General features: G+C 42.3%; 1 protein-coding gene across 1 annotated transcript; it reads left to right on the top strand.

The window, feature by feature from the left end:
• Positions 1–102: 102 nt before the first annotated feature.
• Positions 103–25,369, top strand: GTF3C4 (general transcription factor IIIC subunit 4). Its single transcript, XM_008005862.3, has 5 exons — positions 103–596; positions 7,885–9,711; positions 14,153–14,283; positions 17,842–17,930; positions 19,456–25,369. Exons 1-5 carry the CDS (start codon positions 240–242, stop codon positions 19,518–19,520), a joined length of 2,469 nt encoding a protein of 822 aa, XP_008004053.1. The 5' UTR covers positions 103–239; the 3' UTR covers positions 19,521–25,369.

Below are 25,369 nucleotides of genomic sequence, written 5' to 3' on the forward strand. Positions count from 1 at the left end.
GGTCCTCCGGGCTCCCAGCTCGCGGTCCTTTTTCTGGACAGGCAGTTCCTCGGCCACCTGGCAGAGCCGCGTTGCCTGGCAACGGCGGGGTCCTTCCTGGCTCGGCGGCGCTCGGGGCCTGAGGGGAGAAAACCGCCGCGGAGGGCGCTGGGGGTGGCGGCGGCGGTCCGGGAGGTGGCGGCGCGACTGAGACGCGGGTTTGGAGCGCCAGGGCGTCCGACCTCTGCACCTGAGAGAAGATGAACACGGCCGACCAGGCCCGGGTGGGGCCCGCGGACGACGGGCCTGCGCCACCCGGAGAGGAGGAGGGAGAGGGGGGCGGCGAGGCGGGCGGGAAGGAGCCAGCAGCGGACGCGGCCCCGGGGCCCAGCGCTGCATTCCGCCTCATGGTGACTCGGCGGGAGCCGGCCGTGAAGCTGCAGTATGCGGTGAGCGGCCTGGAGCCGCTGGCTTGGTCCGAGGACCACCGCGTGTCTGTGTCCACGGCCCGCAGCATCGCTGTGCTGGAGCTCATCTGCGACGTGCACAACCCTGGCCAGGACCTGGTTATCCACCGCACCTCGGTGCCCGCCCCTCTCAACAGCTGTCTCCTCAAAGTAAGTCATCCCTCGCCATCCCTGGAGTCTTCCCCTGTCCCCCTCTCGCGGTCGCGTCATCCGTCCCAGGGGAATCCGGTCCCACACTCGGTACGGGGATTTCCCTCTTCGCGCCGAGCGCTGGGGATTTATTAAACAGCCAGCGTTGCCCCCGCTTAAAAAAAAGAAAAGCAAAGCCCTGCAGCTGTCTGCACCCTGTTTCCCCAGGTCACCGGCCGCCTCAAACACAGATACACCCCCAAGGGGCTTCCCGGAGTTGAGTCCCGCCAACCCCTCCTTCGCCCCTACGTCGGGCCGGCACATGGAGCGGGTTACTCGGTGGTGCTTTCTGAGACTCCACCCCCTGTAGATCCAACCCGGGGCCTGCCTCTGTCGTTGCTCCTATTGTTTGGGGCCGAGTTTCCGAGCTTCTTGGCTGGCTTTGTCTACTGTGTGTGCTCTCCTCTCGCGCCACTTTAGCTTCAGAAAAGAAAAACTGGTCCTATCCAAAGCCTTAACTGTTTAAGTGACTTTATTATGAATGGTCCTCGCCTCTCCTTGGGCAAACGGGTAAATACTGGATCTCGGGGTTTGTACTCTAGTTTTTCTTCACTAGCTAAACATCTTTGGGATGTAGAACGAAAATAAAGACTCGAAACAACTGCATATCTTAAACTTCAAGCGCAAGGTCAAGTAGTAAGCCGTGTAGTAAGCCATAGCGTTCCTTTTAGTTGCTTAGAGGTGTAAAAACTTTCCATATATCCTTGATAGAGGTGTACACTTACGTGTGATCTGTCAAAGTGTATATTCATACATTCAGTAGATATTTGAATACCACTGTGCTTGGTGCTGCCCCATGTTCTGGAAATAAAGCAGTGTGCAAAATAGAGCCCCTGCCCTCATGAAGCTTACATTCTTTGGCAAGTCAAGCACAAATGATAAGGTCCTGTGAGGTAGTGATAAGCATTATAAAGATGTGTATGCACACACAGAGAACATGTTGATGTATTCGTAAACTCTCATTCTGTACAGCCATTTCAAATATGAGTCATTAGCTGTAGGTAGGGTGATGATAACCCTCATCACTTTGTAGCATACTTAATTCAGGTTTCGAACAGCTTGTTGTTAGATTGTTCATCAGCTTGTATGACTAAGCTTTCTCTAAGATCTTGAAGAGCATGTGAACACATTTGTTTAAGTGTAAACAAATCAGATAGACAGATGCAACCCTATGAAATTGAGAATTACAAAAGGAGGGAGGCAGAAGAAAGGTGATTTAAAAGGTGTATCTTCTGCTGAAAAGGCCCTTAACTGTTTCCAAGGATATTCATACGCACATCAACTCAAGGAAAGTATGTATGTCAGTATGGTAGAGATCGAATACCTTAGCAGAGAGAATGTAAAGAAAGGAGGGAATAGTAAGAGGAGAGACTTTTATGGGGCAGGTCATCTGGTGGTGAATCTGCAGCAGTCCCCAAGAAGGTAGCGTTTGGTTTGTAAGAGGAAGGAAGGAAAGGGCATTCCAGGTGGTGGGAATGAGGCATTCATCCCATGTGCATACACGTTTAAGTCATGAACATTGTTTGTATAATGACGGATCAGTACGTGAGCTCAAATAGGTTTTCTAGAGAGTCAGAGAAAGTAAGATGAGGCCAGTTGTGAACTTGGAAGGTTGGTATGAGGAAGTTGGCTTCAATCTAGGAAGCCTTTAAGATGTTGTTAACAGTTTCATTAGCATAGAGTGACCTGCTGTGGTTCAGGAACGTTGCTGGATAGAGGCAAGAAGATGATTGCTGGGATCAGTGTAAAATAGAAGTTAAGAGATTGGGCTTTGGCACAAGATAGGCCTATCTATAAAAGGGGGATAATGAAACCCTGTTTAGGCTTTTTGGAAGATTACATTAAATATACATAATCACTTGGCCCAATTCTTGGCACACTGTAAATGCTCAAGGTGAAAATATAATGCAGTTATACAGGTATGAAGGAGTAGGAGTCTGGATTAATATTGTGGTTGTGGACTGTCATTTTGCCTCACTTGACATTTAACACAACTGCTACCTAGTAACAGGAAATCCTTATATAGCTGTCTTATAGTTGACAAATGGCTTCAACGAAATTAATTAGTAACATCTTCTCCTTCTGTACTGTGGTTTTTTTTTTATGCACATCACATAAACCATCAGTCCTTTTGCAGTCTTTTTAGACTGATTGAAGTGAGTGAATGCTGAGTTGTCCCTGCAGTTCTATGAGAGCCCTCTGTGGGTTAAAACTCTTGTGTGATGGTAGGAATGTAAAGAAGTCTGTATCAGCTCTTTGATGACTCCACCCATTGGCAGTCTGTGGATTTAAATCTGCTCGGTGCTGTGCAGCATGCCTTCGGTCTAACCTAAACGGTGGACAGTCTGCAGCACAGATCACAGTTTTAGTGTAGCATTATTAGAAAGCTACGTACTAAACACCTTTGAAGCTTTTACTCTATGATTCTGTTATTTAGATTATGAATTTGCAGGAAAATCTGCAGTTATGTAATAGTTCAGACATTAATTATGAGCTGTTTTATAAGATTGTATGGTATAAAGGTGAACAGTATAAATCTGAAAAGCAATGAAATAGTGATTTAAGAATGTCAGAATTGTTTTTCCCATTGGACTGTTGATTTAGTGACTCATCTAGTGAGTCATTTGTGTATAGTTCCAAATTCTGATAATATATGTGTACCGAGTTGTATTGCGCATCAGTTGTTAGGAGCCTTAGAAAGTATTAACTTCATCTGCTACATTAAGTTAAATAACTGTTGCCTGGCTTTGAACTCTATTACCTGTCCTCAAGAAGCTTACTGTCTAAACGCTTCAAGTGAATTTTTGTCAGGTGCTTACAAAGTGCCTAACAGTTAGTATTAAAAGTATTTGCCATTAAAAGTAATGGTGAAGGCCGGGCGCGGTGGCTCAAGCCTGTAATCCCAGCACTTTGGGAGGCCGAGACGGGCGGATCACGAGGTCAGGAGATCGAGACCATCCTGGCTAACACGGTGAAACCCCGTCTCTACTAAAAAATACAAAAAACTAGCCGGGCGAGGTGGCGGCGCCTGTAGTCCCAGCTACTCGGGAGGCTGAGGCAGGAGAATGGCGGGAACCCGGGAGGCGAAGCTTACAGTGAGCCGAGATCGTGCCACTCACTTCAGCCTGGGCTAACAGAGCGAGACTCCGTCCCAAAAAAAAAAAAAAAAGTAATGGTGAAAACTGCAATTACTTTTGAATAGTATAGTGGTCAACTGGAAACTGGATGGTGTACAATTAAATGATTGACTGTGGGCAGGCCCCGGGAGCTGGACTTTTAAGTATACTCCTTGAGCATCTGAATACTTGATTTGTTAACAGTTTCGTGATAGGGAGAGTTGGAGGGAGGTGCAGTAGTCTCGTTGAAACTAATATGTCAGAAATTGCTACACAAAACTCTAAGACTTTTTCCTACCGGTCGAGATCTGTGCTGCTCTCCATCCTGTCAGGAATTCTTCCCACGATGAGTAGGACCAGGGGTTGCTTGAGCTTCCTTTATTTCATCCCGTGCCGTGGCTTTGGGTTACCAATCCTGTGAGTTTACTTTTACAGTAGCTTTTATTTGTAGCAAATTTAACCTATTCTAAGGAGTATTGCTTAGTTCACAGTGTTAAAGGATTTGATGGACAATTTTATATCTACCTTTCATTTGGTACACAACTTTATGTCTACCTTGCATTTTTGCATACTTTTATTAGCGTTAAAAATCTTACTAACATTTACTTGAGGCTGAGTGCTGTGGCTCACGCCTGTAATCCCAACACTTTGGAAGGCTACGGCAGGAGGATCGCTTGAGCCCAGGAGTTAAAGACCAGCCTGGGCAACACAGGAACACTGCATCTCTACAAAAAAATTTAAAAACTAGCCGGGCATGATGGTGCGCACCTGTGGTCCTAGCTACTGAGGAGGCTGAGGTGAAAGGATTCCTTGACCCCAGGAGGTTGAGGCTGCAGTGAGCTGTAGTCACACCAGTGCACTCCAGCCTGGGTGACAGAGAGAGACTCAAAAGGTTTTCTTTTTTAACTTAATTCTCAGAGTATATTAACAATTATCGTAGGTAACTTTATTGAGCACTTAATATATGCTTTGATATATTGACTTATTTAGCCTTTCTAACTTTATGGGACATGTATTAGTCTCATTTATAAATAAGGAAATTAAGGTCAGAAGGTTTAAGCAATTTGCGCACACAGCTGGTGTGTAACAGAGCCAGCATTTGAACCCAGGTAGTCTGGCATCATAGCACAGATTTTCAGTTATTATGCTGTACTTCATTATGTCATCTCACAAATTTTATCTACCTATAGAAAGCACCGGGCTTTGATTAGCATTATTTTATTTCCAAGCCAGCCACCTACACCTCATTTAATTGGCATTTTCAGTCTGTGATTCTCCAGCAAGTTTCATACTGTATCCAAGAGACTACTTTAAAATGCCTTCCTAAAATCAAGATACACTGCCTGAAACACCATTCCCAAAGTATTCTACATACTTTGGGATAATAAATGGTAAAGGGTAATAACTGTCCTCCTTCCAAAGGCTCTTGTTGTTTAAAAAGGAAAAAAAGTTTGGCTTCCGGTGGCTCAGTAGGTCTTTATAGTAGTTCCCTGGCCAAGGCATTTAGTGTCCTCCTGTCACTTCTCAAGGGAGAATGACATATAATATATAGTATTTCCAAAGCTTGTTTGGCCATAGAACTATTTTTCAAGGGACAATTAAAGGGAGTGGTGTACTGTGAAACACACTGTAGGAAAAGTTAGTTCTCTGTTTTGTGGACAATTTTCTATTTACATTTCATTTTATTTGCTTATCTATTATTAGCAGAAAAGAGAATAAGAATAGATTATTCCTGTTATCCTTTGCTTCTTTCTCTCTTTTTTTTTTTTTGAGATGGAGTCTCGTTCTGTCACCCAGGCTGGAGTGCAGTGGCGTGATCTCTGCTCACTGCAAGTTCCACCTCCTGGGTTCACGCCATTCTCCTGCCTCAGCCTCCTGAGTAGCTGGGATTACAGGCGCCCACTACCATGCCCGGCTAATTTTTTTTGTATTTTTAGAAGAGATGGGTTTTCACCCTGTTAGCCAGGATGGTCTCAATCTCTTGACCTCGTGATCCACCCGCTGGCCTCCCAAAGTGCTGAGATTATAGGCATAAGCCTGGCCATCCTTTGCTTGTTTCTAATCATCATTCCTGTCTGCACAAACTATTCGTTTGTTTGTACATTGAGGAATTTTTTGTTAGGCTTAATGGTCTGTAGGTTTTGTTATTTATTTACCATTTGGGGGATTTTTTTTTTTTCTTTTTTTTTTTTTTTGCAGAGCCTGGCTCCATCACCCAGGCTGGAGTGCAGTGGCACAATCTCGGCTCACTCCAACCTCTGCCTCCCAGGTTCAAGCACTTCTCCTGCCTCAGCCTCCTGAGTAGCTGGGGTTACAGGTGCCCACCACCATGCCTGGCTAATTTTTTGATATTTTTAGTAGAAATGGGGCCTCACTATGTTTCCCAGGCTGGTCTCAAACTCTTCGTCTCCAGTGATCCACCCACCTCGGTCTCCCAAAGTGCTGGGATTACAGGTGTGAGCCACCGCGCCCAGCCATGGGGGATATTTTTTAACTCTTTGTTGCACTCTTAATTTTCTGATATGTCCCTGGTTGTCCAGACTTTATCTAGGGTGTAGTCAGTGGTTCTGCGTTAATGTCTTTCAAGTGCTTTCTGTGTCCTGGAGGGTAATTCCTCTAGGCTTGAAAACTGAAACTCATTCAAAGTGACTTTTATTGTATCCATGTGTGTCTTAGGTTGGAATTTCCTTTTAATCATATTCTACCCTTTCCAGTTTAAAGGTCAGCCTCTTTGAAAAAGGAAATTGACACTAAAAAAGAATTGAAGGATTCTTTTTCTTTTATCCATTTCTCTAAAGACAGTGGATAAAGTCCTTCCTTCCTCCTGCTTCCAACATAACAAAAAACTTTTTGGCTAATCTCTGCTCTTTTTGGCTTTAGCCTTCCTATTTTTTTATGGTTCTGAACCACTTTCTTTTGGTCATTTATCTCTTCCTCCATCTTTGATGTCCCTTTAAAATCTTATTAAAGAGCTCACAGCTGGGCGTGGTGGCTCACACCTGTAATCCTGCACTTTGGGAGGCTGAGGCAGGTGGATCACTTGAGGTCAGGAATTGGAGACCAGCCTGACCAACATGGTGAAACCCTGTCTCTACTAAAAATACAAGAATTAACTGGGTGTGGTGGTGCACACTTGTAATCCCAGTCACTTGGGAGGCTGAGGCAGGAGAATCACTTGAACCCTGGAGGTGGGATTTGCAGTGAGCCAAGATTGTGCCACTGCACTGCAGCCCGAGCGACAGAATGTCTTACTGTCTGATACATGTTACGAACTTGGAGGAGGGAGAGATGAATGAAAGCTTGAACGACCTCAAAAGGCCTTACAGGGAGAATTAGATCTGGTAGGATAGATGGGATTTACATAGGGAGAACTAGGCAAGGGAGCCAGGGAAAGCTGAGGTGGGAGTGTTCAGGAATGGCAACTAGAATAGTCTGATTAGAGTGAACATTATTCTGTAGAAACAGTAAACAAAGCAGTTGGAGTTGGCTCTCGCCATTATTTGTGAATGAAATTTCAGATAAAGGACTTAAAGGTGGCGTTTGTATTGCAAAGATATTGTAAAAATCTAAATATCAATTTGTATCAAAGATATATATAGACACATATTTTCATAATTTTTTTTTTTTTTTTTGAGACGGAGTCTCGCACTGTCACTCAGGCTGGAGTGCAGTGACACGATCTCAGCTCACTGCAATCTCCGACTCCCAAGTTCACGCTGTTCTCCTGCCTCAGCCTCCCGAGTAGTTGGGACTACAGGCGCCCACCACCACGTGCCCGGCTAATTTTTTATATTTTTAGTAGAGACGGGGTTTCACTATTTTAGCCAGGATGGTCTCGATCTCCTGACCTTGTGATCTGCCTGCCTTGGCCTCCCAGAGTACTGGGATTACAGGTGTGAGCCACCGCATCTGGCCTTATTTTCGTAAATTTGTTAACACCTTTTTTGTTTTGTGACTAGCTCAGATAAATGCTGTGTTGAATCTTAAGAATCAAGTACATCTCTGTTGGATATATTAATTCTAAGAAGAATATGAGAACTAGGCTATGAATAATGACATTTATTCTGACATTTTTTAAAAATTGGCATCTCCTAAACACTCATCTGATAGTTTCTTATATCTCTTATTTTCAGGTTGGCTCAAAAACAGAAGTTGCTGAGTGCAAGGAGAAATTCGCTGCCTCCAAGGACCCCACGGTCAGTCAGACTTTCATGTTGGATAGAGTGTTCAACCCTGAGGGGAAGGCTTTACCACCAATGAGAGGATTCAAGTACACCAGCTGGTCTCCCATGGGTTGTGATGCTAATGGCAGGTGCCTCTTGGCAGCACTGACCATGGACAATCGCCTGACCATCCAGGCAAATCTCAACAGACTGCAGTGGGTCCAGCTGGTCGACCTGACTGAGATCTATGGAGAACGTCTTTATGAGACCAGTTACAGGCTCTCTAAAAATGAGGGCCCGGAAGGAAATCTCGGGGATTTTGCTGAGTTTCAGAGGAGACACAGCATGCAGACCCCAGTCAGAATGGAGTGGTCGGGCATCTGTACCACTCAGCAGGTCAAGCATAACAACGAATGCCGGGATGTTGGCAGTGTGCTCCTGGCCGTCCTCTTTGAAAATGGTAATATCGCCGTGTGGCAGTTTCAGCTGCCCTTTGTAGGAAAAGAATCCATCTCTTCATGCAACACGATTGAGTCAGGAATCACCTCTCCCAGTGTATTGTTTTGGTGGGAATATGAGCACAATAATCGAAAAATGAGTGGCCTTATTGTGGGGAGTGCTTTTGGACCCATAAAAATTCTTCCTGTCAATCTCAAAGCAGTCAAAGGCTATTTCACTTTAAGGCAGCCTGTTATCTTGTGGAAAGAAATGGACCAGTTACCTGTGCACAGCATCAAATGTGTACCACTTTATCATCCTTACCAGAAGTGTAGTTGCAGCTTAGTAGTGGCTGCAAGAGGCTCTTATGTATTTTGGTGTCTTCTTCTGATCTCCAAAGCAGGGCTGAATGTTCACAATTCCCATGTCACAGGCCTTCACTCACTGCCGATTGTCTCCATGACGGCAGACAAACAGAATGGAACAGTCTACACTTGCTCCAGTGATGGAAAGGTGAGGCAGCTGATTCCCATTTTCACAGATGTTGCATTGAAGTTTGAACACCAGTTGATTAAACTCTCAGATGTGTTTGGCTCAGTGAGGACTCACGGGATAGCAGTGAGCCCCTGCGGCGCGTACCTGGCCATCATTACCACTGAGGGTATGGTCAACGGCCTCCACCCCGTTAACAAAAACTACCAGGTCCAGTTTGTTACTCTCAAAACCTTTGAAGAGGCAGCTGCTCAGCTCCTGGAATCTTCAGTTCAAAACCTTTTTAAGCAGGTAGATTTAATAGACCTAGTACGCTGGAAGATTTTAAAAGATAAACATATCCCTCAATTTTTACAAGAAGCTTTGGAAAAAAAGATTGAAAGCAGTGGAGTCACCTATTTTTGGCGTTTTAAGCTTTTCCTCCTGAGGATTTTATATCAGTCAATGCAGAAAACCCCTTCAGAAGCCTTGTGGAAACCCACCCATGAGGACTCAAAAATCTTACTAGTGGATTCACCTGGGATGGGCAATGCTGACGATGAACAGCAGGAAGAAGGCACTTCTTCCAAACAGGTGGTGAAGCAAGGCCTGCAGGAGAGGAGCAAGGAAGGAGATGTAGAGGAGCCTACTGATGACTCGCTCCCCCCGACTGGAGATGCTGGAGGCCGGGAGCCAATGGAAGAGAAACTCCTGGAAATCCAAGGGAAAATCGAAGCTGTGGAGATGCACTTGACCAGGGAACACATGAAGCGAGTCTTAGGAGAAGTGTATCTGCACACCTGGATCACAGAAAACACTAGCATCCCCACCCGAGGACTTTGTAACTTTTTAATGTCTGATGAAGAGTATGATGACAGAACAGCACGGGTAGGTGTTCATTAACAGAAACTCTGAAATTGTAAAGTCTGCTTTCTTCATGAGAAAGAAATGACCTAAATTGTTTTCCTGAAGATCAGCTTTTGCTTTGACATTTTTTAGGTAATTGATTTACATGAGGTGCAGGGGAATAAATAGGAAATGTGGATTAATGCAGAGGATGCATTCATAGCATACAAAGAATATTTTGATTCTTCTTCACACTGGCCTTAATAGATATGCAGAGTTTGGAGGATGAGCTTTCCAGGCTGGATTAGCTCAAAGAGACTGCATTTAGCTGAGTAATATGTGATGGGCAGTCATGGCCATAGAAATATGGTGCCCATGCTCCCTGCCCTTCCTCTTTTACAAAAGTTTTGTAGGGGAGGGGTGTAGTGACATGTTTTCCATTTGATGGGATTTAAGGATATCTTCACATTTAGTCAAGAAAGACATGTAAAGTAAATGAATCATTACTCGTGTCTCATTTTTACAGAAACTGGGCACAATCTTTATTTTGGTAACAGAACAATCATAGTATTATCCAGAATGTATTCTATAGAATTTAAGTTGCTTAACGGAACACTGGGGTTCCCAGTGCATATTACCATCCTAAGAGTTCTGAGAATTCCTACAGAAAGAAACTGATACCTTCTTGTAGTTCAGTATTACTCAGACTTCCTGATTGCAGAATCTTTCTTACAGCTAATAGCTGCTAAAATCCTGAAGAACTCATGTTCCAGGAAATATACTGTATTCTGAAATACTCAAAACCACAAATATCTGTGTTCCTTTTTACTTCAAAGATTGATACTTATTGACTAAAGTCTTAAAATATTAATTGAAGGCAGTATCTTTGTTCGTAATGTTAAGCCATTCACAATCACTTCTTGCATTTTCTTGTTGGAAAGAATGTATGTTTGTGTACACACATTTGCCTTTGAAATTATTGCTCATAGAATGTTTGCAGTGGTCTTAAGAGTATTAAGATGCACTGTTCATGTAAATGACTTTTCTTCTTTAAAAGTTAAGTTTTGGGGCCGGGCGTGGTGGCTCACGCCTATAATCCCAGCACTTTGGGAGGCTGAGGAGGGTGGATCACAAGGTCAGGAGTTTGAGACCAGCCTGGCCAACATGGTGAAACCCCGTCTCTACTAAAAATAAAAATTAGCCGGGCATAGTGGCGGGTGCCTATAATCCCAGCTACTTGGGAGGCTGAGGCAGGAGAATCGCTTGAACCTGGGAGGCAAAGGTTGCAGTGAGCTGAGATTGTGCCATTGCACAATCGAATAGAGCAAAACCCCATCTCAAAAAAAAAAAAAAAAGTTTTTTTGTTTTTGTTTTATTGTTTTGTGGTTTTTTTGAGAGTCTCGCTCTGTACCCCAGGCTGGAGTGCAGTGGCAGGATCTCGGCTCACTACAAGCTCCACCTCCCGGGTTCACGCCATTCTCCTGCCTCAGCCTCCTGAGTAACTGGGACTACAGGCGCCCGCCACCACGCCTGGCTAATTTTTTGTAATTTTTTTTTTAATAGAGACAGAGTTTCACCGTGTTAGCCAGGATGGTCTCGATCTGACTTTGTGATCTGCCCGCCTCTGCCTCCCAAAGTGCTAGGATTACAGGCATGAGCCACCGCGCCTGGCCAAAAAAACTTAATTTTTAAACGTTGTTTCATTGTGTTCCAAATTGTCTAGAAGAGTATTCTGGTTATCACAGTGCCATGGGACCTAGTTAGGTTTATTATAAGAGTCAGTGAAAAATTAGCAAAAACATGTTAGAAAGTACTAGAGGTTGGGTTTGTAATGATTTAGAATAGTTGTCCAGGTACTCCATGAGCCTGGGAAGCTACATTTAGTATGGTGATGTGATTCCAACAGAGCCAGTTTAAAAACCAGAAGATTACACACCCATCCCTGTCTATAGCAACTGAGTTTATTGAAGACCATGCATTCCTGTCTTAAAAATCCAACTGTATGCATACAATGAAGATTTTTTAAACCCAGGATGTTGATTTATTAGTAGTTATAAATTATTTTGGAGATTATCAGCCTAGTATGCTGGTACAGTTAAACTAGCACTTTTAAACCTTTTTTCATTATCACTTCCCCCAGAGCATTTGTAGACTTTTTTACGGAATTGCCTCTGCCCATGAAGTTTTAATACCACAGATGTATATTGTGTGTCCATTTATGTACTGTGTGTATATCTTTGCTTTATATGTAAAAAGAGTAAGAACTTTTTGTCCCCCAAGAACTAATATTTACTACTTTGGAAGGACTGTCACTCCCATTGAGAATGTGTGAGTCAGAATAATACAGTTAAGAATTGAGCTTGCCAAGGTCAAGGCTACTGAGAACAAAATAGCAGTCTTTCCTTATGTAAAATTGAGGTATATCTGGGCTGGGTGCAATGGTCATGCCTGTGACCTCAGCACTTTGGGGGGCCAGGGTGTGAGGATGACTTGAGCGCAGGAGTTCAAGGCTAGCCTGGGCAACATAGCGAGACCCTGTCTCTACATAAAGGGAAGGAAAAAAAAAAATTATCCTGGTGTGGTGGCACAAGCCTGTAGTCCTAGCTACTTGGAAGGCTGAAGGGGGTGCCATGTTCACACCACTGCACTCTAGCCACGGCAACAGCGAGACCTTGTCTTAAAAAGAAAATAGAGGTGCATCTGTATGGGAGGAATTCTGAGTAGTTTTTGTCACTGTATTATTATCAGGATGTTTGGCCTGTCTAGAAAAGCAGAGTGAGGCTGGGCGCAGTGGCTCACGCCTGTAATCCCAACACTTTAGGAGGCCGAGGCGGGCGGATCACGAGGTCAGGAGATCGAGCCCATCCTGGCTAACACGGTGAAACCCCTTCTCTACTAAAACTACAAAAAAGTAGCCAGACCCTGTAGTCCCAGCTACTCGGGAGGCTGAGGCAGGAGAATGGCATGAACCCGGGAGGTGGAGCTGGCAGTGAGCCAAGATCATGCCACTGCACTCCAGCCTGGGTGACAGAGCGAGACTCTGTCTCAAAAAAAAAAAAAAAAAAGGGAAAAACAGAGTGAGTTTGGTCATCCTTGCTGTAAGGGACCATATGTTAGAATTCTTAAGACTGAAAAGAGAAAACGCCAAAAAATAATGGAATTTAAATTTGTAGAGTATATGCAGAAGAGATGATACTGGGTTTACCAACTTCTGAGCTAGTAAGACATCCTTTGAAACTTAAGTGAACTAATTTTAGTGAATTAATCCAAAATTTTGTGGATTCATTCATAAGAAGCAGAAATGGATTCAGAACTGGAAGGGCACTATCACTAGTAAGAGAAGACAACTCTTGAGGGTTGTGTATCCCAGCCTCCAAATTACATATCCAGTGAAGTTAAAAAAAAAAAAAAAAATGAACTGGATTCAAGTTTTTGTCAGACTTTTATATTTAAACAGTATAATCTTTTTTTTTTTTTTTTCTTGAGATGCAGTCTCACTCTGTCACCCAGGCTAATGTGCAGTGGCGCAACCTCGGCTCACTGCAACCTTCGCTCACGGGCTCAGGCAGATCCTTCTGCCTCAACCTCCTGAGTAGCTGGGATTACAGGTGTGCACCACCACGCCCAGCTAATTTTTCTATTTTTAGTAGACACGGGGTTTCACCATGTTGGCCACCTGGTCTCGAACTCCTGATCTCAAGTGATCCACCCACCTTGGCCTCACAAAGTGAAGGGATTACAGGCATGAGCCACTGTGCCCAGCCAAGAGTGTTATCTTAATAAAGCACAGAAAAGCAAAACTGAAGCAAAGAAAGGCCTAGAGTCTGCTGTTACCTCTCTCACTCCCAGCTTCTTGCTCCTATAGAAGGTCTTGCCATGCCTCTGCAGTGGGGTCAGCTTGTCTTAGATTGCAGTCCACTGGACTGTGTTGGCCATGGGTCTTTGGGCCATCAGAAGGGGAAATTATTTTTTAATCCTGATGATCTTTTTACTTTGTAAGCCTTTCTTTTAAAATAGGCATTTGTACAGTTCTACAAAGAGAGCAGTATTCCACATAATATTTTGCCTATAGACATTATGCTTTTTCTTCTTAAAGTCAAAACGTTATAAATAATAGCCAAATACTTTGTCTTCTAATAGAACTCTGAAATCCTTGTCTCAGAAGCAACTAAAACAAGGCAAGTAATAAGATTTTGGTTTTCAGAACAGTTTTCTCCTTAGTGGTTATACCCTGTTGCCACAGAGTACCTGAATAAATTTATTTTATTTAGCTAGTTGACACAGGTTGAAACTCTAGTTCTTTTATTTTCCAGACAGTATAATCAGCCTATTTGGCAATGCAGATCCCATCTTTTGTGAAATACTGCTCTTTGCTCTTTTCTTTTTGTTTATTATTTTTTAATTTTCCCTTTGTGTTTGTTGGCTTTTTCTTCAGGAAATCCTGCACTTACACTAAACTTTGCTGACTACTTTGTCTTACTAGGTGCTGATTGGACATATCTCAAAGAAGATGAACAAACAGACTTTCCCTGAGCACTGTAGTTTGTGTAAAGAGATCTTGCCATTCACAGATCGCAAACAGGCAGTCTGTTCCAATGGCCACATTTGGCTCCGGTAAGCCATTTTAAAAGTTCCTACTTCTGCTCATTTTTCAGTTTTGTGTAGCACAAACTACTGTATGTGACAGAACAGCAACTTTATGCCAGTTATCTGTTGCCCTTGCCAATTTGTTGGAGAAAAGCTGCTATTACAAAGCCTGATGTCGACTTTTTTCATCAGTATCACTCAAGCAAGTTGGCCTTTAAAGACAGTTTTTTACTGCTTAATATATAGTTTTCTTATTTGTTCAATTTCATAATTGAACAAATTATGCCTCTTCTTAGCCTCATTCTAAGATCTTGGTGTGTCCTCATGTTACTGGACCTGTGGGCTGCATTTGACACAATTACTCCCTCCTTGAAGCACTTTCATCACCTGCCTTCTGGGACACAGCAACCCTGGTTTTCTTCCTGTCTCTGACTCTTCATTCTCAGTTGACTTTGCTGATGGGCACCTCACCTGTCTGTCTTTTGCCTGTTTTTGTTCTCTTTGCACTTTCCCAGGGCGGTTGCTTATCATCTGCACAATGATGATTTAAACTTAGAGCTTTTGCCTGTATCTCTCCCCCTAAGTCTAGGCTTAAGTATCTAACTGCCTGCTCAGTACCTCTATTTGGATGTTTAATAGGCGTTTCAAATTGGAATCCAACCTTTTGTTACTACCTCTGCAGCCCTGGTCCAAAACACCATCATCTCTTGCCCAGATTATTATACCTGTAGTTACTTTCTATCTAGTCTTCCCGCTTCCATCCTTGACCCTCCAGTCTGTTCTCATTACAGTCGGGATAGTGATTGTGTCAAAATTTTGTCACTGGCTACTTGTTTCTGATGAGTAAAACTAAAACCCTCTCAGGGATCCATAAGAGGCCACACAGCCTGAGGCCCCTTCTTCCCTTTGTCCTCCTGCTGACCTCGTCTGCTGTATTTCTCCATCTTGTTTGCTTCACTCCAGGCAGACTGGCTTCATTCCTCAGGTACGTGAGGCATCCCTCCGCCTCAGGACATCTACACTGGCTGATTCCTCTACCCAGGATGTTCTTGCATCAGATGTCCACATGGCTTCCTCTAGTGTCCCTTTACCAGTTAGGCCTTCCTGGCTACCATTCCTAAAATTGTAACACCGCACCGACATACCTTCCCCTCCCAATGTTTTACATCCTCCTTCCTTGCTTTATTATTTTCCTCTTTAATAATTATCACTATTTAATATATTTTTTCCTTGTCCTTCCTCTAGAAAAAGAAAGCTCTGTGAAGACAGGAACTTTTGTGTTTTGTTCACAGCTATTTCTAGAACAATGCCTAGTGCATGGTGGGCACTAAATTTTTTAATTTTTAATTTAAATTTAAATTTAATTTGATTTTATTTTAGAGACAGGGTCTTTCTGTGTCGCCCAGGCTGGAGTGCAGTGGTGTAATCTTGGCTCACTGCGACCTTTGCCTCCTGGGTTCAACCAATTCTCCCACCTCAGTCTCCCCGGTAGCTGGAACTACAGGCATGTACCGCCACGCCTGGCTAATTATTTTTTGTATTTTTGGTAGAGACGGGGTTTCACCGTGTTGACCAGGCTGGTCTTGAACTCCTGGGCTCAAGTGATCCACCTACCTTGGCCTCCCAAAGTGCTGGAACTACAGGCGTGAGCCACTGCACCCAGCCAAATTTTTAAAAAGATTGTGCTACACATACCATATTAACTCACCAGTTCTGTTATCAAAATGTATGGACATTTTTCTACATCAGTACAAAGATAACATTCTTAATGGCTATAGAGGTTTCCATTGTACAGATGTTTCATAGTTTACCCCCTTATTGATAATTTGTTCTTTTTCCAATTTGTATTGCATTCCTACAGTTTATTTATTTATTTATTTATTTATTTATTTTGGAGATGGAGAGATGAAGTCTCACTATGTTGCCCATGGTGGACTCAAACTCCTGGGCTCCAGTGATCCTCCTGCCTCAGCCTCCTGAGTAGCCAGGACTATGGGCATGTACCACCACGCCTGGCTCCTACACTTTTTCTAATTTGACCATTCAGACTTCTTAAAAGGGAAGAATAAGAAATAAGCTTGTAGTGTATTTTAGGTTAGTAATAAAAATAAAAACATTTATTGAGCACTATTAATATGCCAGGCACAGTCTAAGCTGTACACATGTATTAAGTTACTATATTATGCTGGTTGTGAAGATAAGTTGGTAGGAGTACAGGCATGTGCCATTGCACCTGGCTTTCTGTTAGTTAAGATTGGGTATAATCACTGTCTTTAAGACTCTGGCAGTACATTGGGGAAAACCCTGACGAATATTGAAGGCAAAATTAATGGTGCAAAAAGAGACAGGACACTAACAAATGTTCACAGGTTCAATTCCACCCAAAGATTATCATTGAGCCTCTACCAGGGCCAGGCAAATAAGGACAGGTGGAATGTATTTTCACAGCAACCATGCATGGGGAGCGTCAGGATTACTTTTGTTTTTACAGATGAGGAGATTGGGGCCTGGGGAAGTTCAATAATTTGCCTAAGTCACAATGGTGGTTTGTGGCATAGCTCAGAACCTGACATTCTGGCTCCAGAAGCCACATGTGTAAACATTACACATTAATGTCTCCTAGATGGGTTCTTTCAGGAAAATTGTTTTCATTTTTACTGACTAAAGTTACGGCTGAAATACCTCAGTATGATTTCTGTCGGTGAGAACCAGTGCTTGCTGTCACTCAGATGTAATCTTTCTTCCTAGATATCCATGTCTTTACTCAAGGTATACCTGCTTGGAGTCCCTTCCCTTAACCTCCTCCTTTGCATTTTCTGCTCCTTAGTTGCTCACCTGAAAATCGTTATCTTTTGGGAAACCTTCCCTGCAACCCAGATGTACTCTTTCCATCTCATTGCATCCCACCTGTCCTTATTTGCCTGGCGCTGGTAGATAGTCAATGATAATCCTTGGATGGAATTGAACCTGTGAACATTGGTTAGTGTCCTGTCGTTTTTTTGCACCATTAATTTTGCCTTCGATATTCTTCAGGGTTTTCCCCAATGTACTGTCAGAGTCTTAAAGACAGTGATTATACCTAATCTTAACTAATAGAAAGCTGGGCACAGTGGCACATGCCTGTAATCCCAGCTACTTGGGAGGCTTAGGCAGAGGATCACTTGAGCCCAGGAGTTCAAGGTCAGGCTGGGCAACGTAACGAGACCCTGTCTAGAAACAACAGCAACAACAAAAAAACCTAACGACTAATTCTCAATATAATACATGATCAGTTTTTAAAAAGCATATCAAGAATTTAAAGTGCAGTCAGGTATGGACAGACTAAATTCTTTTCTGATGCTCAAACAGGAAAAAAAGCTGCAATCTACCTGGATTAGAACCTGTATGTCTCTTTGCTAAGCATGGAGCATAAGTTTGGCCAGCTTTGGTGCACAGGGGTACATTGTTGCATGAATGTATGAGTATCATGCTTTCACTTGGTTAATGTGTAGTTTTATGATAACTCTCTGTGATGGAGAAACACCAGTTTCTGAGCGTTAGTAGAGGAAACCCTCTCCCTTGCCAATACAGTCTGTCTTCTTTCAGGTGCTTCTTAACCTACCAGTCCTGCCAGAGTTTGATATATAGAAGGTGTTTGCTCCATGACAGCATTGCCCGGCATCCAGCTCCAGAAGGTGAATGCTTTCCCTTACTTGGGAGGGTGGGTGGGTGGAGCATGCTGGCAGCGGGCCAGCGCCCCAGAATAACAGTTTAAGTCACACTCTACATGTCTTGGTGTTGTGCTGTCGGGGATGGGGGGTGGGGAGCAGGCTCCTGCTGCTCTTTACAGTGTTATGAAGCCAGTTAAACTAAAACATGGCCATTGGAATATGTCATATTAAAGTGCATACTGCATTTAGTATGTGAGTTAAGTGTGTCTGCAGTTGCTGTTCTGTCACTGCAAACAAATTACTCGTGCCAAAAAATGTCAGAGTTTGTTTCAGTAGATGACATAGATTATATTTGAATGTACACTCTGTAGATGATACTGTATACGAAGACAACATTATTTAACCAGTAATAGGATATTCTCTTGGAGTCGTTCTTCCAGTAGCCATGATGGGTTTTTCCTGGTTGGTCTATGTGCTCTTTCCTGATAGCTCTAATGTCGTCCATTTCTGGAGATAACTACCTGGAAATAAGATTGTAGAGTGGTCAGGAATTAGTGATTTAATGATGCCAGTGTCAGATTTTGTCCTGACATTAATAATGCACTCTAACCAAGTGAGCTAACTAGATACAGAATATACAATTATATATGCATTTTGGGGGGAATATTCTGTTCTCAGCTGAAATAGCATTCTGTATAAAACTACATACATTCTTGAGTTTTGCTCTAAACTGGCAGAAGCTCTGTAATTCTCATAAGTAGGTATATTGATACCTTGTGTTCTGTTGTAGCTTTTTATTAGGGAAACTACAATCATACACAAAAGGAAAGAGAAGAGTATAATAGACCCCTGTGTGCCCATCACTTTAGAAATTACCGACTCATGGCCTTTTCTGTTTCATGTGTAGTTCCCTCACCCACCTCCCTCCTGATGGATTATTTTGAAACACATTTTTGGGCACTTTTAAATTTTTACTGCAATTGATAATTGATACACTGCCTCGGCAGGAAATCTGGGAGAGATTGAAACTTTAAAAATCATGCCCATTGACTTTGAGTCTAGCCATGTATGGCTTTTGGGAAGAATGAGAAGCTACGGGCTCTAAAAAAGCATTGGAGTAGAGCTTTTCATAGATGAAAGAGGAGGGGCATTTGACCAGTGTTGCCACATTTTTATTTCTCAAGAGCATAGCATTTTCCTATTACTGTAATTTTATGAGAGAATATTTTAACATTAACAGTGTATGAAGAACACATTCTCGGAATACAGTCCTTTCTTTAAATTGAATAAATTTAGCTTTATGAAACATTCATTACCCTTATTTTCCTGTGTCATCACACTTTGTGAACCACAAGTTTAGTCCAGCCTCACTTGGAATGTTGGAAACCGAAGCCCAAAGAAGTGAAGTGGTTTGTCTAGGGATGTGTAGCTGGTTCATTGCAAAATTGGGACCAGAATGCCCATCTCTCAATGCTACAGTCCGGTGTTCATCCCTTCTGACTGCCTTTTCCGAAGCTAATAGTTGATATTACTTGTCTTCCTTTTGCAGATCCTGACTGGATTAAGAGGTTACTGCAAAGCCCCTGCCCTTTCTGTGATTCTCCTGTCTTCTAAATAATCAGTGACAGGAACATGGAAGGGCTGATGAACTCTGCCATAGAAAACTTCCTCCAGCCTGAAGAGAAGGATGTACTGGAGGAAGCCTGACCCTCAAGAGTGGAGAGAAGTCCTTGGTGATTGTAAAGAGGGCCCCTGGAGCTCATTTCTGAAGGGCACTCTCCATCTCCAGGGACTAACGGATGTCCTTTGAAATGGCTGGACTTAGAGAGTTGGAGTCGTTTTGAGATGAGCATTAGCCCCGGCTTTGTAACCAATGAGGAACACTTAAGTATCTTGACAGAAGCAATTTGAACACAATGTCCTGTAATTTCTAGGAACAGAATGGTCTTTTCTAGAGAACTTGGATAAGGACCTTGCTGGGTTGAGTTAGGTTTTAATCCTTGCTTTGGTCTGGAACTGCCTTCTGGCTCCAGAACTTAAATTGCTTGGTCCGTGGCATCTGATGTACCAACAGAGATTAAAAATGTGTAAAGCAACACATGGGCTGATGTTTTGTTCTCAGAAAATAGCTGCTGGTCTGCATCCCTCCATTCTTGTTTTTTATGCATATGGAAAACATTTTCCTAAAACTATATTCTCAAGTTGAAGCCAAGACTAAAATTTAATGTGTCAAATGATCTGGTAACTATTATAATGAGTAATTGTGACTTTTTTTCATTCTCTCCCGTGTCATCAGATTTCCTGACCGAACTCCTTAATCTGTATAAAGATGTCAAATACTGTAGTTTACCCACGCCACAGCCCTGCTTCAGACTTCACTGTGGTAGCCTAGATGAGCTATTTGTACACAGAGGGAAAAAAAGATATTTTCCTCTTTTAGTAATAAAACGTTTACTATTTTTAATGTTGACATTTCCAGATGTTTCGTTGAGTATCCAGGGGTCTGTCTGGAGACTTCTAGAGAGGGACAGCTCAGAAGTGGGGCCCTTGAGCTCGGGTGCTGTAAGCTTGTGCAATTCAGTTGAACAGAGCCTGGCAGTGTCTCTCCTCTGGACACAGCCCCTTGATGTTTGGAATCCAGGTTCTGCCCCCACCCCTACCCACCCAGTGGTCTGTTAAGATGTCCCACATGGGGCCGGGTATGGTGGCTCACGCCTGTAATCCCAGCACGTTGGGAGACCAAGGCAGGGAGATCACAAGGTCAGGAGTTCAAGACCAGCCTGACCAACATGGTGAAAGCCTGTGTCTACTAAAAATACAAAAATTAGCCAGGCGTGGTGGTGCGCACCTGTAATCCCAGCACTTTGGTAGGCCGAGGCAGATGGGTCACTTGAGGCCAGGAGTTCAAGACCAGCCTGGGCAATATGGTAAGACCCCGTCTACTAAAAATACAAAAGTTAGCCTGGCATGGTGGCGCATGCTTGTAATCCCAGCTACTCAGGAGACTGAGGCAGAAGCTGCAGTCAGCAGAGATGGTACTTAGATGATAACCATAGCGGCAACCTCGCCCCTCCAACCCCCATTGATAGGTGGTGAGCCCTTGGGGGCACTTCTAAACAATCTGCTCGGAAATGTCTTCTATTTCCTATTCAAATTGCTGTTTTGTCTCCTATGTTTAATCATGTATTTGCTATTCTGCATATTTTTCTCATTTTGGTGGTAATTTCAAGAAGAGTGTTTATCCACTATTGATTTTCAAGAAAGAAACCAAGCACCATTGAAATCATGAGAAACAGAATTCAGAGCATTGTGTGGTTGAAGTCATTTGTGTCTGCAGCTGTTTTTTCCACTTTACAATAAATAAGTAAAAATTAAGATGTCAAAAAATTATTGCAGTTTTAATCATTATGGCATATTCCACCCCCGCCACCCACACTAGAATCAGTGGAGATTTGTTCTTACTGGGAATTTTGGGCTGCTGCCATTTAAAACTTAGGTTTTTATTTAAAGCAGTTGTGTATTTTTGAGAAAATTTATTGAGAGTAACTAGAGAGGATCTCCCAATTTTTTTTGTATGTCTCTATAGGAGTAAACATGGCAACAGTTTTTCTAGAACGTGGACTCACTGCAGGGACTGGACCCAGTGGAATTAAGACCCTAAAATCGAGCCACCACTTGCCTGCCCCAAGTTTCCAAACACCCAGTTAGAAGGCCTTTCCCTGCCCTTGTCCCTGTCCCACACCCATGAAGGTTAAGCTACAGAGCTGGGGGAAACAGGAGATTTTGAGTTAATGGCAGCCTCACAAATAGTGCTTCTGAATTTCTCTGAGAATCAGCATACTTCATGAGTGTGTTGCTTGGTGCACCTTGGAAAAGTGAGAATGGCACCAGAAGTTTTTAATTGCCTCTTGCAGTTCAAACTTAGATACCTATACCTCTGTACCTTCCTAAAATTTGCCTGATCTTATTTGGTAGATTTCAAGTTGCTTTCAGCTGTGACCATAATAACTGAGGAACTGGAGAAATAGTGGAAGTGCTATTGCCGCACTGCATTTAAAGTACAGGAGCAAAGATTCTATACAATTAGACCCTTTAAGCTACAACATGGTTGCATTTTGGGAGTCTGATATCCACATATGTATCACATTTTCTCTGCCTGGGGTTAATTTGTTCCCATTATTCTAGATAAGAAATTGATAGCTTGTTATGCTTGATATTCATTCTGAAATCCTTATGTGTCCACCAGGCAGACTTCAAGCAATCTCTACCTACTATTATATCTGCCAAAACTACCAATTATTTTTCAATGTCAGAAGTTATTAGAGCCACTGGCAAAGCTCATGGTTGAACGTGACATTTTTCTGCTTTTCCAAGAAGTTTCTGAGAATGTTAATGTTGAAGTATGTAGGCTGGACCTATCAGCAAGTTTAACACATTAATTAGGTGAAAAGACTATTAAAAGGCAATAATTAAATATTTCAATTATTTTGTAATTATAATGGTATCAAATAAGATGCAAAAGCAGTTGATGCTTATTGGTGCTTGTTAAGAGAATGACAATACTGGTTCTGTGAGCAAATTTCCCCTGCAGCAGTTACACTGCCTCAGAGTTGGGTGCATGACTGCAATTCCTGGAATGGAACCAGGAATTAGGGTCACTGGTTGATTGGCACAGGATCTTTCCATCCTTTCTGCTCCTGACCTCTCTCTCTGTTGCCTTTCCTTCCCCCAGATGCCCTCTTGGTTTCCATTCCTTTAGTTCTCTCTGCTTTAGAACACAGTCAGAGCTAACCGATTACATGTTGGAAAGAAAAATGGATTAATGGTCAAATTTCTAAAAGCTCCTGTGTAGTGGGTCTCACTTTCTAGAAGAAACTATTGGTAATATTTCTTTCTAAAGGTAATAGTATTATTTATATCTGGTTTTCTTCAAAACTTAATGATCATTTCCTTGTCAGGGTGCTCAGTAGCCCTTGGTTTGACTTCAGGCTAAGGGATGTGAAATTTTAGCTCCTTCCCACCACCTGTTACCCCTCGCTCCCACCCCCAGCCAATCTTCTTCTTCGTAAGCAAAAATTATGCTTAAGATAAGCTGAATGGGTTATATTCTAAGTAAGTGCAGACAGCAAATAGGCAGACAAATACAGGAATGTCTTTACAATTAGCCCACCACGGACTGTTCTGAGTCTCTGCATGGTTTCCATAATTCATTATGATGTATCTTTATGTTCTTTCACTGCTCTTCTGTGCACTGGAGTTTAGCAATTCAGTGAGACTGGGGAGTGTCTCAAGAATGGAACCTTTGCCCTCAAGGTTGGGTCATCAAAAATCCCTCTAAAGGATCTAACTGATGAATTGTTTTTATTTTCGGCGTTAGTGCAAGTATCAACTGGCAGCTTCAAACAGCTTTAGACTATGTCTCAGGTCTCTCATAGTTATACTTAGAACTGTTCTTTCTTGAAGCTCAAAGAGGTTTTTGGAGTAAAGATCTGCTGTTCAACCTCGTATAGAGCATGTGAAATGGAATTCAGCCAAACTCCAAGAATATCGAGTTGCTTCTACTTACCTAAAGTAGTACAGAATCACTATCCTGATGAGAAGTGGGGTTTTTCAGAAGATTGTAAACTCATTTCCATGGTACAGGTAGAAATCATTATCAGGACTTGTTAGCCAGTTCATATCTCATTGATACGATGCAGCCTGCCATCTGCATAGATGGTTTAAGATGGTGCTGTTTTTGAAAACTTGCTGTGGAAATAAATTTGACAGAGGAATAGTTATTTGCAAAGCTGTCCTAGAAAGAGGTTAACTCTTCTGGTATATGGATATTTCTCCTCCAACACCTTTAATTAGGTGGTTCAGCTTATCTTGTATTTTCTGAGTCATAACTGTACTGTAGGGCCAAGACCTACTATAAAATCTGGCGTCCTTATCAGAGAGTTGTTTAGATCAATATTATATGCTTTGCCAACATAATCTAAGAAGGTATTCATTCTTTCTGGATTTGAGAAGAGTTGACAAAAGTGTAAGATTATATTCTCATGCTGAAATAAGATATAGGCTAAGTGAAATACTGTAAATGGGTTGGGTAGAATTACACTTTAGAGCTCTAAATATTATGCTTATTTTTAAAGTAAAAAGTTGCCTCACTGCCATAAAATCCTGTTACTTCCATTAAAAAAAATCCTGTAAAATGGTCAAACTGGACAATGTAAGAGATAATGATGGCTTTGAGGCATTTCATACTTTATCGGTTTACATTTGGCTAACAGACTGGTAGGTAAGGTTTAGGGTTCTCTCCACTAATGGAAAATTAAATGCAAAATGTCCTAAGAATTATGTTGTTTTCAAGGCTTTGACTCAGATTTGTACTTTGATGTATGAAAGTGAATATCAAACTTGTTTATACAGAAAAGACTATATAGAAAAATAAATCCATGTTGTGTATAGTGATACATGTTTTATGTTTACCCAATGCCTGTACTACATCTTGTGCTTGGCTTTGAATTATATATGTGTTTACATATGACTTTTTTTTTTTTAAATAAAAAGAACAGTCATCTAAAAACGTAAGGTTTTGGAAAGGAGATGCTTTTTCAATTCTTACCATTAGGTGGAATGTTTTATAGAATTTTGGTGTTAAAAAAAAATTTAGTAACAATGCATTTTGCTTGGAATACTCCCCAATCCAGAAAAGTTGGTGACTTCTCTCCATTGTATATATGTACATAGTTTTCATTATTAGATTGTAAGCTCCTCAAGGGCAGGAATTGTTTTATCTTTGTTGTTCCTGCAGCACCTAATGTAAAGTGCCTTGCACGGGGTAGGTGCTCATGACGTGTAGAATGAGTGAGTCACTTCCTGCCTCATAAATGTGGTTCACTTCCCCTGTGTTCAACACTACAAAGTTACTCACGCCAGAAGAGGGCAGAGTTCTTTCTTGGGTTTGAACTGGCTTTTTTGGGTTGAATCAGACCATTCCACATCCTTAGCACTACTTAACCTTCTTTTCCTGAAGACTACATACCAGTGTCCTGCGTTTTTAATCTAATATTACAGCTGAGGTTTCTAGGAAAATTTTGAAGTGGAGAAGATTATGGAGAAAATGAAATGGAGATTTGGGGAGGGTGGTTTGTCAGTATATTGCCCTGCGGGGTAATCGTATTTTAGTTATTACTTGTTAAAAGGGTAACAGAACCTCTGTTTCTTTACCAAGTCGCTGGTTGGCCATTTCTCCAATTAAGAACTACCATTGGTTTTAGCTCTTTCTCATTTTGAATTCCCTTCAATTGCTTCCATGATTCTAGAACTTAGAGTCTAATACAGTTGCTGTGAATATTTAGTGCTGTACATAAAGGCAGTTTTGTAAATGTGAAAACCTCGAATACGCTGTGGTTTGTATACAGAGCCATTCGTAGTGTTATTTTGGCCACTTTTTTATTCAAAATAAATAATTATTTGTA

This window comes from Chlorocebus sabaeus, chromosome 12 (assembly GCF_047675955.1).
Source record: "Chlorocebus sabaeus isolate Y175 chromosome 12, mChlSab1.0.hap1, whole genome shotgun sequence".
Lineage (NCBI taxonomy): Eukaryota > Metazoa > Chordata > Mammalia > Primates > Cercopithecidae > Chlorocebus > Chlorocebus sabaeus.